This window comes from Falco rusticolus, chromosome 4 (assembly GCF_015220075.1).
Source record: "Falco rusticolus isolate bFalRus1 chromosome 4, bFalRus1.pri, whole genome shotgun sequence".
Taxonomy (NCBI): domain Eukaryota; kingdom Metazoa; phylum Chordata; class Aves; order Falconiformes; family Falconidae; genus Falco; species Falco rusticolus.
Window position 1 is genome coordinate 67,104,602 of NC_051190.1, and position 14,488 is coordinate 67,119,089.

At 37.5% G+C, this 14,488-nt stretch overlaps 1 protein-coding gene across 3 annotated transcripts in view; it reads right to left on the minus strand.

The window, feature by feature from the left end:
• SVIL (supervillin) overlaps positions 1-14,488 on the minus strand; it is a 74,214-nt gene that overhangs the window by 37,568 nt on the left and 22,158 nt on the right. For 2 of the 3 annotated variants that reach the window (XR_005104145.1, XM_037387176.1), the window contains exons 7-15: positions 14,209-14,292; positions 11,303-12,190; positions 10,802-10,972; positions 10,147-10,181; positions 8,946-9,007; positions 8,442-8,581; positions 6,081-6,333; positions 2,984-3,470; positions 1,179-1,398 (exon numbers count right to left, since the gene is read on the minus strand). Coding sequence is in view for 2 of the 3 variants with exons in the window: in XM_037387176.1 (XP_037243073.1) it covers positions 1,179-1,398; positions 2,984-3,470; positions 6,081-6,333; positions 8,442-8,581; positions 8,946-9,007; positions 10,147-10,181; positions 10,802-10,972; positions 11,303-12,190; positions 14,209-14,292 (2,340 nt within the window). In the remaining variant the exon portion in view is untranslated. The remainder of the gene's footprint in view (positions 1-1,178; positions 1,399-2,983; positions 3,471-6,080; positions 6,334-8,441; positions 8,582-8,945; positions 9,008-10,146; positions 10,182-10,801; positions 10,973-11,302; positions 12,191-14,208; positions 14,293-14,488) is intronic. The other variant, XM_037387177.1, reaches the window with a different exon arrangement.

Genomic DNA, 14,488 nt, shown 5'->3' on the forward strand with positions numbered 1-14,488 from the left:
TTTACAGAAGAGGGGTGGAGGGTGGGCGTGGGTGAAGGTTGCTTTGAACAAAGCAACAGCAAACTGAAAAAGGTAAGTATATCCTTCAGAAGGGGGACTAAGACTATAGAGCTGTTGTAGCTGCCCCTGCATCCCCTCTTTATGTTAAGGGGATAACAGGGAGTGGGGATGGTCTATAAATGAGGATGACTCACCTCCTAGAAATACATGAACGTAAGGAGCATGCTTTGGAATCATGTTTAAAACAAAAGAAGTTAGGAGTTCCTAATATCTCCCCCCCCTCACCAAGTAAAGGAAGGCTTTTACACAGCGAAAGTTTAATCAAACAGCTATTTTTATTTATTGGTTCTGTTTTCACTGCAGAAAAACTGAAGTAAAACCAGGCCTATTCGTCAAGCTGAATTTTGCAGTTTTACTCACTGGACTGCTACTAGATCTGTTGACGGTTTTGGGCTGAGTTTATCCCCTCAAAGTTTTAACTAAATTAGAATGACTTTTACAAGTACTACAGCAGCTATTGGAGGTCCACCCATGAACTCCTACTGTCCATACAAGCACAGAACACTCAACATTTTGTTTCAGATCAGAATGATCTTGGGCTCAAAAAATATTTCTAATACTCCCACAAACCTGTCTAACTTACTACCCTTTTAAAACCCCTCCAGTAAGTTCTCAGAAGTCAAAATGGCAACCATGTATTTCTGAAGCAGAGGGGGAAACACCACAGAGTCTGTCCCTGACTCCCGGTACCGAGCTTATTTAAAAGCGCACACCCAGAGACCAACAGAAAACCAGCTATTAAAAAATTAATCACATTATATCTGTTGTAACTAAAAACGGAACCTGGGGAAGTATATTGAGTATATCAGTATAAATGTAACTAGAACATGTATTTTTACAACTTTCAATTTCTGAACTACTTATTGATTATTCAGGTGGCTCTTTCAAAATCAGATTATCACGTTCTCTTGAACAGTAATTCTCATTCACCACCATCTGCTTTATAAGCATGTCAGGCAGATTAGCTGCATGTTGCTACTGTTAGTATTTGACATCTAATAAAGGCTAATAATCACCACTTAGCTTTTTCAGAAACAGGTTTAAAGCTTCTTTTTATACCATCTGTCTAATGATTGTATTAATAGAGATCATTTTAAAGGAAAGTGAAATTTAAGTACCTTTCTTTAATTGACATCGTTTTGCTGGAATTATCAAGGACATCCTCAGTTGTTTGTGCTTTGTTCTCTCCAACTGAAAACATCTCAGAGGAATTCTTATAAAATTTGCCTTCCAATTGTTCAGAGAGCTCCTGAAGTCTACAGGATGCCACAGCTGCAGTTTGCGGAACTGTCCTCATTGCTGATGTGCTGGTGAGTTCAGAAGTAGGCTCAGCATGGTCTGCCCATTCAAAAGAGAAGTGCTGAATTAGACTTAGTGCTGTTCTGAAACATATTTTACATTACTAACACTGAAGCAGCAAATCTGGTTTTTAATATTCAAATCACATGCTACCCTAACAGGAAAAAAATCTCTGGCTGAACTACAGTACAAAGATTATTTGTGCAGTATTATCTGCTGCATAGACTGGCCATTAGTGACCGAGGTTCACACGAAGCCACCGAATATCATGTTCAATATACAGTTCTGAACTTCACATGGAAGAAGCACAAACGGCTGCTCCTGTCATCACACCGACAGGATAACAAATGGACAGATGCAAGTAAGAGTGGAACACAGAGTAGGAGAACATAAGCAGACAAAATTTAAGTAAGAAATTAACTTATTGGTAAAGTAGCTTAATGCATAAGTAGCATATTAGGAGGGCATTTAATAACTTAATAAAGGTATTATTTTCTAGGAGGGTGTTGGGGGCTTATTTGATTTTGTTTTTTCAAGCAGCAATTAACCCACAGGAAAAACTGCCTTGATGAAAGATAAATGCACCATTACAGTTATCCTTAAGGAAATAAGTGATCTTCATTTTTCTTTTTGAAATTTTACAAGCACAACGCCCCCTCTGATACACAACTGCTCTTGTTTTATCCCAGTCTCCATCTTCCCTGCAGTCACTGAAAGTTAATTGGATAGAACAGACGCTGCTTTTGAGGAATGTAGACAGAACTATACCCTCCTCCCTACACTTGTTTGAAGACCATTAAATTAAAAATAAATTAACTTCACAGAATGAAGACAAAAATGTTTCTAGCACTACAGGGTACTGTGGTCCTGTATCCCATCAAAATAAAACAGAAAATTAATACAACATCCTTCTGAATTCAAGCAAATAGAAGGGTTTTATGCAATGACCAAACTGACTATTTCCAAAGCACTTTATTTAAAGACGGGTAAGTTTACTTGTTAAGTCTGAATTACGCTGTGCATATAGAAATGTAGTTGCTCTGAGAATTACTTTTTTTATATTGTCAACATTTTGAAGAGAAAATAATAGTTTTGCAAAATTAGTTGTCTGAAAATTATCTGCTACTAACTACATATACACATATATAGCTAATATGTAACTATACATGCATGAGAAGGCAATAGTTAAGAGTAGATGCTTAACCCAGAGCAGCAAGTTTAGTTTGTTCAGCATTTTGGAGGGCAGCGGCAAGGACAAAAGCAGAAAGGATAAATCTTAGCTTCAGCATATAATACCACTTCTTTCAAAGTAAGAAAATTTGAATAAAATTGAGCCATCTTTAAAGGCTGAAGAATTGAAAGAATAACAAAGAAAAGTGTATTTGTAAAACTTAAGATTTCACAGGTAATTCTCTAATTTTAAGTGGTGTTAAAAAAATGAAACATAACCAGCCTTGATAATGCTTGAAATAAAGACTTTTAAACTAGAGAAACACCGTTTGCTGAATGAGACTATTACAAGAGCAACTATATATTGCAACTCTTTGCCATGTCTTTCTTTTCATAACACTTTCCAAATCCATCTTTTCCTCAAAGGACTGGCCTTCTTTAACTTCCTTTTTACCTTGCATGCCAGTAGTGATTTCCTTCTGTTCAAGAGGCTGAAAAAGTGCTTGTGAACTAAACAGTTCCATGCTGCCCTTCCTCAGGAAGCTGTATGTTGTCTCTTTATGGTAGTCTCCTGTTTTTTCAGGAACAGGATGTGTGGTTTCTTCCTCAAAGGAGCTGTACTTTGTAATTTCATTAGCTTCATGTGCTAGAAACCTCTTTCTCTCTTCTTCATGCTTCATTGATGCTCTTTTACTTTCTAGTGCTTCTGTTGAGGGCTGCCACTGTTCTGACTTCTGTGTGCGTTTTCCTGAAGAGTCCAAGTTTTCTGCTGAAGAGTGGAATCTCAAATCAGCTCTAGTGGTAGCACTCATGCTTCCATCACCAGCTGGCTTCGTGTGCAGGTCTCCAGCATGCAATGAAGAAAGGGCAGATGCCATTGTTGAAACCGACATTGCAACTGCAGTTGACAGGGGAGTAATTTTTCCACTTTCATTTTGTACCTATGCACAAAAAACAAACAAACAAAAAAAAAGGGACCTAAGGATTTAAAAGCTCCGAAATCATCAATTCCTGAAAACAGTCTAATCGTATCAGAGGTATCCTTCTTTATAAATGTAGTGCTCTACAAATATAGACTAGAAACACACATGGAAAGCAACAATGCCCCCACAATTTGGCTGCAGGCAGATTATTCCACCCAGAGAAGAAATGACTGCATGTGAACAGCAACATCTTTAGTAATAAAGGGTGTATGTGTAGCATGCAACGCAATGTTGTGTCAGGGCTCCATAAAAAGGCTCATACTGGCATGGTACTGTGAAGCACTGGGGAAAGAAATTAGTTCAGGTTCCAGACACCGGATGACATGCCATGTGCCCAAGCTAATCAACTCTGCATCTCAGCAAGACTAATTAGCTTTGGCACAGCTCTGCTCTGATACGGTTATACAGCTTCCAGCTCTGGAGCTAGCTCAGCGCCAGAGAGAGATTCTGCTCTGTGCTGTCCTACATAGAGCAGACATTCCTGACGTTTCTGCCACATAAATCACCTTCATGCAGGACTGTTAGTCTTTTTCAAATATAAACATTGGCTGTCATGTACACCTCTGAGCAAAGTATTTGAATCTTAGAAACATATTAAAAAACCTTAAAAAAACTCCAAATTTGCTTTTCCAGCCTCCACAGTGGAAAAGCTAATCTTTTCTACTCTTCTAAAACAATAATTTTGTAAAGTTTTCCTACAGAAAGTTAAGAAGCAAAATTTTTCTGAAATGCAGAGCTTGGCTTTGCCTTCTCCAAAGGAGACAAAAGCTATGAAAGAAACTGAAAATTATACCTTCATACACATCAAGAGAGGCTTTTTTGTTGTTTTTTTTAAACTGCAGGGCTAGAGAACAACATGCAAAAGGAATAGACAAAAATCACACCAGTAGGAGGAAATCAACTGAAAACTTAAAATGCACGTGCAAATTCCATAAAGCATGGCCAATAGTCATTCATTAAACAAATGGGAAAGCAGAGCAAAGACTATTTTGCTAGCTCAATGATTCCAAAGAAAGAATAAGAAAATAGTTACCAGTTTACTCTTTTTCCATTGCATCTATCAGAATCAGAAATTTAGAAGAGATCAGCAAAGAGATTTCAGCTTTAATTACAAGATATTTACATTTGCAAAATATTTTGGGAACATAACTTCTAGTTATCTCTTTTGATACCTTCTGTTTCTTCCTAGAAAAAATGTAACTGCATCTCAAAACATCCCAACACTACAAATGAACGGTTCACTACAGAAAGTCTTTTTGAAAATATATTCCTATCAAGCCTGGTTCAGAGTCAGCTCCGGGTTGTTTTGCTAGGTTCAGAAAGAGATGACAAAACATGCTTCCTCTGCGTTTCCTTCCTTGAAGAGCGAGTTTGTTCTGCAAAAGTCTGACAAACTAATGTGAATGTCACTTCTTTCCCACCTTCTTCAGCCCATTTCTGTTGATCACCTTCCTGGCCCTCGAACAAGTTAGTGACACACTCTTTAATATTAAAGAGGCCAGGCTGTGACAGTGGGTGGCATGTGGAAAATGAAAGGAAAGAGAACTATGTAAGGTTTTGAAACCTTGTTAAAATTAATTTGCCAAATATTTACCACTACTTCATGCCTAAGTAAAGTAAGCATAAAGAAAAATTATATATCTGGACACCTTTGCACCAATAGTTAGAGAAATCCTGCCTTTTCACTATTCCATTATTATAATACGGAAAAGGTAACATCATGATTGAAGCATATAGGAAGAGAAGAACAGGAACTTTCTAACACTCTGATGGATCCAAATCCCTAGAAATACAACATGCATAGGAGTTGTGCTTCACTGTTAAAGTGATTTCTTTTAAAGCTGTAATACTAAGAGACTGAAGTTTCTGCTGTTGTGAACATCAGCTCTGAAAGACCACTGCTGAGCCATCTTATACTCAAACTTCACTAAAAAGCCAATCCTTTTCAGTTCCAATTATATGAAGGATACCAGAACAGGAAGCCCAATTCCACTGCACATAGTAAATAATTTCATTTTGACTATGACCTTCTAAATTTCAAATGTATTCTGCATTTGCAGGGGGAGGTGGGAAAGAAATCTATCCCCACTCCCGGATGAAAATGACAAAACATGTCCTGACTAATAATGGAAACACTTTCAGTGCTTACAGGAGAGAGTCTGAAAGTTACACATGACAAGCTCCAAAATTCCCTGAAAATACATCTAAAGCACGATGACACGTGTCACAGTTTTTACCCCTTTGGTCAGGAATTTACTTTTAAAAGACATATAATACTCTGCCAAAAAAGACAGGCACTGCAAAAGGTACAGCGTACACTAATCAGGAAAATGATACACTCTTGAATTACTTAAAAAAGAAAAACACATCAATGAAGTTGAACATTTTAAAGGATGTTGTTCCTCAGTGTCAGAAGACTGCTTCTTGACAAGCTTTTTCCTGCTAATATGTCATGACCCCAATGTGTAGCTCAGAGAAAGAAAAGACCAGTTGTTACAGCATCTTACACTTGAAGTTGTTTTCTCCAATAAAAAGAAACAAATGAAAAAGAGCTAAGACTGCACTTACCTGCTCAACTTCTCCAAGAGTGACTGGCTGAGTCTGGTAACGAGCATTCATTCTCCTGTGCCTAATATCTCCTCGACTCCTTGTGGAGATGGCCCTGGATACTGGTTGAGACAGTTTGTTAAACAAAGCCATCTTTTCTGCCAAACTTAAGGTGGAAGAATCTGGTTCATCAGACTGATCTTGCCCCATAGCCTCTTTGGCTGCTCTTATCTCTTCTTTAGCTAAAATTTTTTGGTGTGCTGATGCCTGCAAGCTGAAGAAACAGAACTGAAAATGAGTTTTGAAGAAGCCATTATGAAATTTTAAAATCTCAACCTGACAGAAGCAGAAGAACTGCACATGAAGCACAACAGCCAATGTAATATAGCAGCCTAAGTGGTTATGCAGTGGTTCAACATTGGCATGATGAATTCCAATTCAACAGCTGAAGATTTAAAAAAAGTTAAACTTTCATTCACAAATTCATTTGATTATGGCACAACAATTTTTTTAAAAGGGGAACTCCAGACTGAAGAGAGACTTTTCAGACCAATCTCTTTATACAGAATATAAAGCTATGGAGAGACATTAAAGATGCCTGCTGTAGAACAAACATGGGTCTTACAGTTCAATTTATGTAAAAATCAATTTTATTAGAAAGAACTTGTGGACCACATATGATAAAAACATTTAAAAGATGGATTTAAACTCCAAATTAAGTGCTGCTTTTTGGTTAGCATAAATTGTAGTGCCTCTTATAATTTTAAGTGGAACAGAATTTAGACTGTCTCTTGAGTTATTTCGGGTAACTCAAAACCAAAAAAATAGTTTTGTAATATACTCCATTAATTTTGAAGATCGTTTGACCAATGCTGAAGGCAGACATATTCATTCATAAAAGCTGTAACTGCGTTTGTCTCTACAATATTATATTTCATTCACCTCTACAATAATATAATTTATGGAGTTAGTACTATTTTATTTTTTTTTCCCCGTCTCATTCAGAACAGACAAACAGTATTCTGCATCTTTACCTATAGGTGGTGCAATTTCTTATCTTTCCTTTAATTTTGCAAGCTAAAAAAAATAAAATATATATATATATATATGTAGAGACAGAGAAAGAGCGTATGTACTTCTTGTGAAATCAAGCACCCAGCTTTGGTATTTTCATTACAAGATGACATTACTGTGTAAAAAAAAAAAACAACAAAAAAACCCAAAAGCAAAGAGGGTTCTGCTAGGTTTTCTCACATGCAAATTCATTTCTTTCACAAAGAAGAATATGCTTCTGGAACAGGTAAGTGTGGTTAGAAAGGTTCTGAAAACAGATGCTTGACAAAAAAAAGTTGCATTGTTTTATCATGCAAACATAAATGACGTTGGCAAATGTTTTAAATATTCTTGAAATGAGTATTGACTTGACACATTGAAAAGGCATTCAAAACTTTAAAGATGCATCTGCTATTGAGGAATCTTGTGCTCCATGTAACATGCATGTTTATCCCGCCCAGTACCTGATAGGTTGTACAGTGCTCTTAACTACAGTGGGACTAGGTACTCTTGTCACTACTGTGTGGGTATTCACAGAACGTGAAGCAGGGGTAGATTCACTTTAAAGAATTGCCAAGGAGGGAAAATTCACAGGGAGAGAGAAGAAAAAAGCATTAAGAAAAGCAATACATTAAGTGTTAACTACAGAAAAGACCAAAACCAAACCAAACCAAAACAGAAAAAAGCCAAACAGCAATGATTTTTTAATTAACTGAGTTATATGCTGCGACCTTTGCAAAATATCTTCAAATACTTTCAAAGAACTAAAGACCTAGAGGAACAAACAGGTTGTCTATTGAAGTTACTCTTTACCCATAACATAAGCTATCTTTTAGTAGATTATTAGGTGAAAATCATTCACCTTTGTTTAATTTTCCCAAAAAGTTGCTTTTAGTTTTTCAGGAAAATTTCATGAGGTATGACCAGCGTGCAAGAAATCTATTTTCAAAAAGTATCTTTGAGATTTCAGAGTGTAAAAGTTTTTCCACAATACAAATATACATTGCTTAAGAAATTGTGCCATTTCCCTCAGCACAATGTATTTTTTTTTATTTGAGTGACAAACCAATGCTATGATTAGTCCCATTTACCTGATCTACAGGTGCATAAGCTTTCTACCAAATTACAGTCATACAAGTTATGCTTTACTAGTCCCTCTACTTCTAAAAAGGAATTTCAATATAGTTTCCATTGTGGTTCTCAAGGAAGTTGGCCCTTAACAATAAGTGTTTTCCTTGTTACAAAGCTGTAAATACCACATATATGGAACTTACTCCCAGATTTAAAAGCAGGAACCAAATTTAGAGCCAACATATGTACAATACTTACGTAGCTGCAATGACCACTTCCTCACTGGTTATTGGTTGCGTGTGTGATCTATCCTGCAAACGCCGCAGTCTTCTCTCTACTGCTGAACTTCTTGTAGGTGGTTTAGGAATATTTTTCATTTCAAATGATTTCTCCATTTCCTAAGAGGACATATATCGTAATTAAAACCAGGGAAGAAAGTTCTAAACCAGTACTTTCTTTTTAGCTTTCCTGCATGCAAAGTAGTAAATTTCCCAAATGCCCATCTCTGAATTAGGAGGAAATAATTGCACAGTAGGTATCACAGAGTTAAAACTAACTACACATCTCTCTACATTACATTCTTAAAGAAGACTTTCGAGCAACAGGTCTACTGTATAGATACGTGAGATGAAGTAAAAAAAAGTTATGTAGCTTGGACTTGGTCAACTGCATTACAATTCACTCTAATGCACTTTGGGTTCTTCAGTATCTTGTACATGAAATGTTTAACTCAGCCTTCTGTTAAGAGAATGTAATACTTACTCTAAAAAGCAGCCTCTTTGCAGCTACGCTTAGTTTGGCTCGGTCATCCAATTTCTCTTCATCTACACAAAGGAAAAAAGGAGACTGGATATAAGGAATCAAGTTCCTATTAAGTGCAAGGGGGTTTTTGACTAAATGATTTTTGAGCTCCTCAGAAGTTATGTTTTACTAAGTTAAGAAGCACCACCAGCAAATAAGCTGGCTGTTCCTCCCTTTTAACAAAAGACTTATCATGAACCAAATTGTTTAAACTTTACTTCTTTTTACACATATTGCATCAGAGGAAAATCCTTAACATGATTTGAGAACAAAAGACTTGTCTTCAATACTTTCACATGCTTTCAAGTTATCCAAGTAACTTTTTATGATAATCAAACTTAATATATCTATGATAACACATGAACTATGAAAATAATTAGATTGAAAGACTTTCTTAAGGGTTAGTATTCATCCTGCTTTGTAGAATGTCTGTTTTCTACTAATTGAACCTACAAAATGGTCTCTTCTGGAAGCTGGTCATTCTGTTTACCACCTTGTGTCCCCATTATTCAGAGGCTCAGCTGGTATCCTTAGGAGCTGAAATCAGCATCCTCCAGATCCAAGAGCCAGCATCTCAAAGCTGCAGAGAATATCAGCTTTCAAATAGCATAAAGCATTAAATCTAAATTTAGTTACTCATGAGATTACCGACTTAATTTGTGACACACTTGCCGAGAGTGACAAGAGGGAAAGAGAAGCAAGATGGCAGACTGATTTATATAATTTAATAACCAATGCCTTGCAGCCTCCTTAGCTAGAAAATGTTACTAATAAGTTTCACACTATAGTAAAGATTTTTTGTTATTTATGTAGTTATTAGTCCTAGAGTGCTGATTAAAATGTGTGTGGGTTTTTTCCTCACCAAGTAGCTTATTTATTGTCTAAATCAGGAAAAAAAACCCCAACTATATTGAAAAATAACAAGCCATTCCCCCTCTTAACTTCCATACAAAGTTCAGTATCCACAGAAAGACTTTTGGACTTAAATGAATTTGAAATCAAGTCTGTAGTAAACACAACCCAAGGAAAAATGGTACTTCAAACATATTATAGGTAATGATAGCTATTTTCAAGTGGACTTCTTTGCATTATCAAATAATTATTCAGTTTAAACAAAACATTTGCTCCCATTTCTTCCTAAGAAAATAATGTAGTAACATACCTTCAGCAGTTGGAATTTCTGCACTCAGAATTGACCTAGCAAAAAATTATCAAACAGAAGGAAGTTAGTTGGAAATGAGACATAAAAAAAATTAAATGCAAACTCCATCTGAAATAGCAGGACCTCAAAAGTCTTAGGAATAGGAAAACTATCTATTACTCAAGTTTCAACGGTTCCTACTTTGACATCCTTTAATAAAGCAGAAAGGCAAGCCATTGCAGCCAAACTTAAATACAGTACACAAAAATGATTTCCAGTTCATCTTGCTGAAGTTAAAAGTCTAAGATTTGCTGCCCACTCTTTTAACATAAAATGTGTAGCTTTGGTTGTTTACAAAAAAGTAAACGATAAGGCAGAGTAGATTTTTTTCTTCAAATAAAACCAAAAGCATTTATCATTAGACAGAACCTGACAGCTGTAATACCTTAAGATGATTCACTGATCACCATTTTACGTTGGGGGGATTTTCAACAAATTGGTTTTGTCAGTAATGTTTTGGGTTTTATGTCATAAGAGGATATAACAAATACTTGATTGTTTTTAAAGAGAAACAATAAACTTGCAAAATGTTTATGCTAACAAATGAGCATCTCTTCACAAGCTTGTTCGTGTCTACCTGCACCGGAACACTACACAGAGCTATGTGTGTGCCTACCTATCTGTCTCCTTTCGTTCTGCTGACGTTATAGGTTGAGTTTTAAATCTCTCAGAAGTCTTTCTATTTTCACCAGGAGAAAAATAGCGCCTCGGCCTTCGTGGCCCTCTTTCACGGTCACCATTGGCAGACAAAGTGCTGCCTGCTGTTGCCATCTCAAACCGAGATTCACTTTTAAACCACATGATAGAAAGTGCATAGAAAAGAAAATAGAAGAGAGAAGTAAAGCACAGATGTAAGCATCTCAAAATTCACTAGAGATCACTCTGCATGCTCCTCCAGCAACATGCACAGACGTACACATTCCAGCTACCCCACATCACAACTTGCGCTAGCAAGCAGAAGCACAAAAGCAGGATTCAGACCATCTCAGCCTCCAGTACACACTGGTGAGAGCCAAGCTGTGTGCTTTAAGTGCTGAACACAACTGCTGTTGAGTGTGTAATTTTTTGCTAAGGACGTGCAAATTTCACACGAAAATATGTCTGAAATGTCACCTACAGTTCCGTTTTCTTGTTGGCATTAGCAGTCTCCAGAAAGACATTACGGAGCTGGGCAACAGAGACTTTTGTGTCAACCATGCCAATCTCACCGTTTGGTGCATTTGCTTCCGTGCTCTCCTTACATTTAAAAGCTTCTAGCTTAGGAGCCACAGTATAGTCCGACACTGAGCGAGTCAGGACTTTATGCTTTGCGGTCGACACTTTCCAAACAGGAGTTTTTGCCTTGGCAGGCTGCGATACAGACCCACTCTGTATGTACATAACAGCTTCGCTCCTTTCTATATTCTCAGAGGTCTTAAACTGCTGCTCAGGAGCCTGCCTCTTATTGCACTCCAGCTCTCTCTGAACTTCTGAGTTAACTTTGAGCTTGCTTGCGAAAGAGGAACTCCCCACAGGGGTATCCAATTCTCCTCCTCCAAAAAGGCCTTCATGGTTCTTCCCTTGCTTGCGAATCTCAGAGGGCAAAATTGGTCTTCTGCCTTTGGAAGCCTGTTCACCCTCCAAGGAATCCTCTTCATCGGGCTTTGCTCCATAACCAAGTGCCTCTTTCTTTTCACTCTCTGATACAGTGGCCACTGATGATTTTGTTAAGAGGCTAACACCGTCTGGTAGGAGAGGGCTGCCAACAGAGTTGTTTGCTGGTTCTTCTGTTGCCATCAGCTGAGCTGTGTGAGCAGTGCCAGCAGGCTGAATATAGCCATGTATTGGTTGGCGGACTGAACTGATGGGCTGATTTATAACCCTATCAAAGGCAGATGTTTCTGTCTGAAGAGGCATGTAGTGGGCTGGCACTGGATGGGATTTTCTGTGAGATACTGTGTCTGTGACAAGTTCAGGGCTTCCACGAGCACTTTCCTCTTTCACCAGTTTCTCTCTAACTTTTACTCTTTAAGAAAGAAAAAGGATTAAAGCTGTGAACAGCAATACCCAAGCTGGGAAGGAACACAGACACCTACTGTGGGCACAGACAGCAACATCGTATTAAAATAAAAAGCAATCAATACATAAACGAAAGCAATCTTACGATGCAACCCCTTCCTCCCCCTGTCCCCAGTTCTTAGCAGTAACATTGCTCAAAAACATTCAAGTGATTCACACGCCCTCAAACATGCATGACTCCTGAGAAGGTAACTGAGCAAGCTCTGAAAACGTACAGCATGTTCCCATGAGGTCACAACTGTGTGTGTCGAACAGCACATACCCATAGCCTCAAACAAACAAGATGATCAAAACTGCTTTCTATGTTATGGAAGTGTTAGGTTCAGCCTGAAATGCAAATTTCCTTGGCAGTCACATGTGTAGTCAGATTTCTGAATATACCTAAATACTGGACAGCTTACATCATACTAAGAGGCTGTTGCATTGGGGAAAGGGACGAAAATCCACATTGTTACATCCACCTAGCCCTTCAGAGGTTTTGCCAGAGACATTTTTACTTGTGCTTTTGTGTATCATGCAAGAAATGTTACATTTAGTATAACCTGTTTCAGTATGTGACAATAAATGTTGAAAGTGCAAGCCTTAAAGCCGAAAGTGACACTATGGATGGCTGTTCTTCAGAGGGCTTGCAGGGGAGAAAAGTATTTAAAAAAAAAAAAAAAAAAAAGGAACAAACCCCCACCCCAAAACAGGCATTCTGTTTTACAATGTTTCCTTACATTCTAACATGCAAAACTGACAGGAATGTTCCCAAAAGTTACCTTACTTCAGTGTATTTTCTACAATCACCTATAGACTCGTGTAACGTCCATGCAAAACAGAGTCTTACTCTACCTTTAGACACTTAATTAACTGCTGCACTAGTGGAAGGCAAGCATGTGCAGCCGGAGGCTCTATGGCTACAACTGCAGGCAAGCTCTCCAGCAGTTCTACAGCTACATCAAGTGTTCAGACAGCTTATAGGGCGAGCGTGGGTAAATACTGCATACACAATATTAAAAATTAAAGCTCTGTACTTCCTCCTGTCCCACATGGGTACAAACAAAGATTTTAATTCTGAGGAAGGAAAGAAACTCAAGCACCACAGGAGACCAGCTTTTTATTTGAAAGCAAGCAGTCCATCTGAAAGTATGTGCAATTCCAGGCTTGCTACCAAAAGACATTTTGGAGTTTACATTATTTTTAAAAAAGCAAAATTTAGGAAAAAAGGCAAATTAATAGAGAATAAGCCAGGACATCCAAAGTTATCTGAAACACCAACGTTTCTAATATTTTGGTGTTTCTTATCCCTAAGGATCAGTGCACTTAATCAGGGAAACTTCTCAAAGTTAAGCACAGAAAGTGTTCAGTTTGAAAAAGTGATTCTTTAAACAACATGTAGCAAGCATTCGCCAGAACATCCACACTGATGTTAGTACTGGGTTATAACAATTACTTTAATCAGAATAATGGAAAAAGAGTCTTCCTGCAATGCTTCTCATGGTGGGCTAACTGCATGTGTGACCAAAATGGGAGAAAGCAGCTGCTTGTAGCTCTGATTAAGATCTTGCTTTACTTTTCAATATATTTTTTTTTTTACTTCTCTTGTACCTCTCCTTTAATATTCAAGGAATACATTGTAGGAAATGCTAAGATAGAATGGTGTGTGGTATAAAAATCTGCTGCTTTGCAGAGTACAAAGCGGAATAAATAAGTTATAAAAATCAATGGGAGCCACAATGACAGTGTCTATGGAAGAAGCTAGGGGCATTTTTACTTTATCAAAATACAATCAGTTGTAAGTTACAGTAAAAGCAGGTGCTTCAGAAAAGTTTCAGCAGCTGTTTATCCACAAGAAACAATGCTTTCTAACTTGCTGCTGTTAAAGGAAAATTAAAGGCAAATGTTAAATGAAGACAGAGTAAAGGGAAAGAAAGGGCAGGTTTGTAGTCTGATTGTTAGCCACACAGTTATGTTTCAGGATACCTGGAGGGCCAGCTGATAAGTGAAGGTGTGTCCCCTTCCGAATCTTTCTGAAGAAACCATTCAGGTTTTGCTTTCCCTGCACTACTACAGAAAACAGAACTTCAGGTAATTTTTGAGATTTCAACACATACTCCCATTTTTTCTCCCAGTCTTCCCTCCCCACTGATTTTTTTTTTCTAATTACTCAATTACAGAGGACTGTTCAGGAAAACAAAAGCACAGCAGGTTAATCAAATTGAAAGGTGATAAACTGAAAAACCCTATCATTTTCATTCCACAA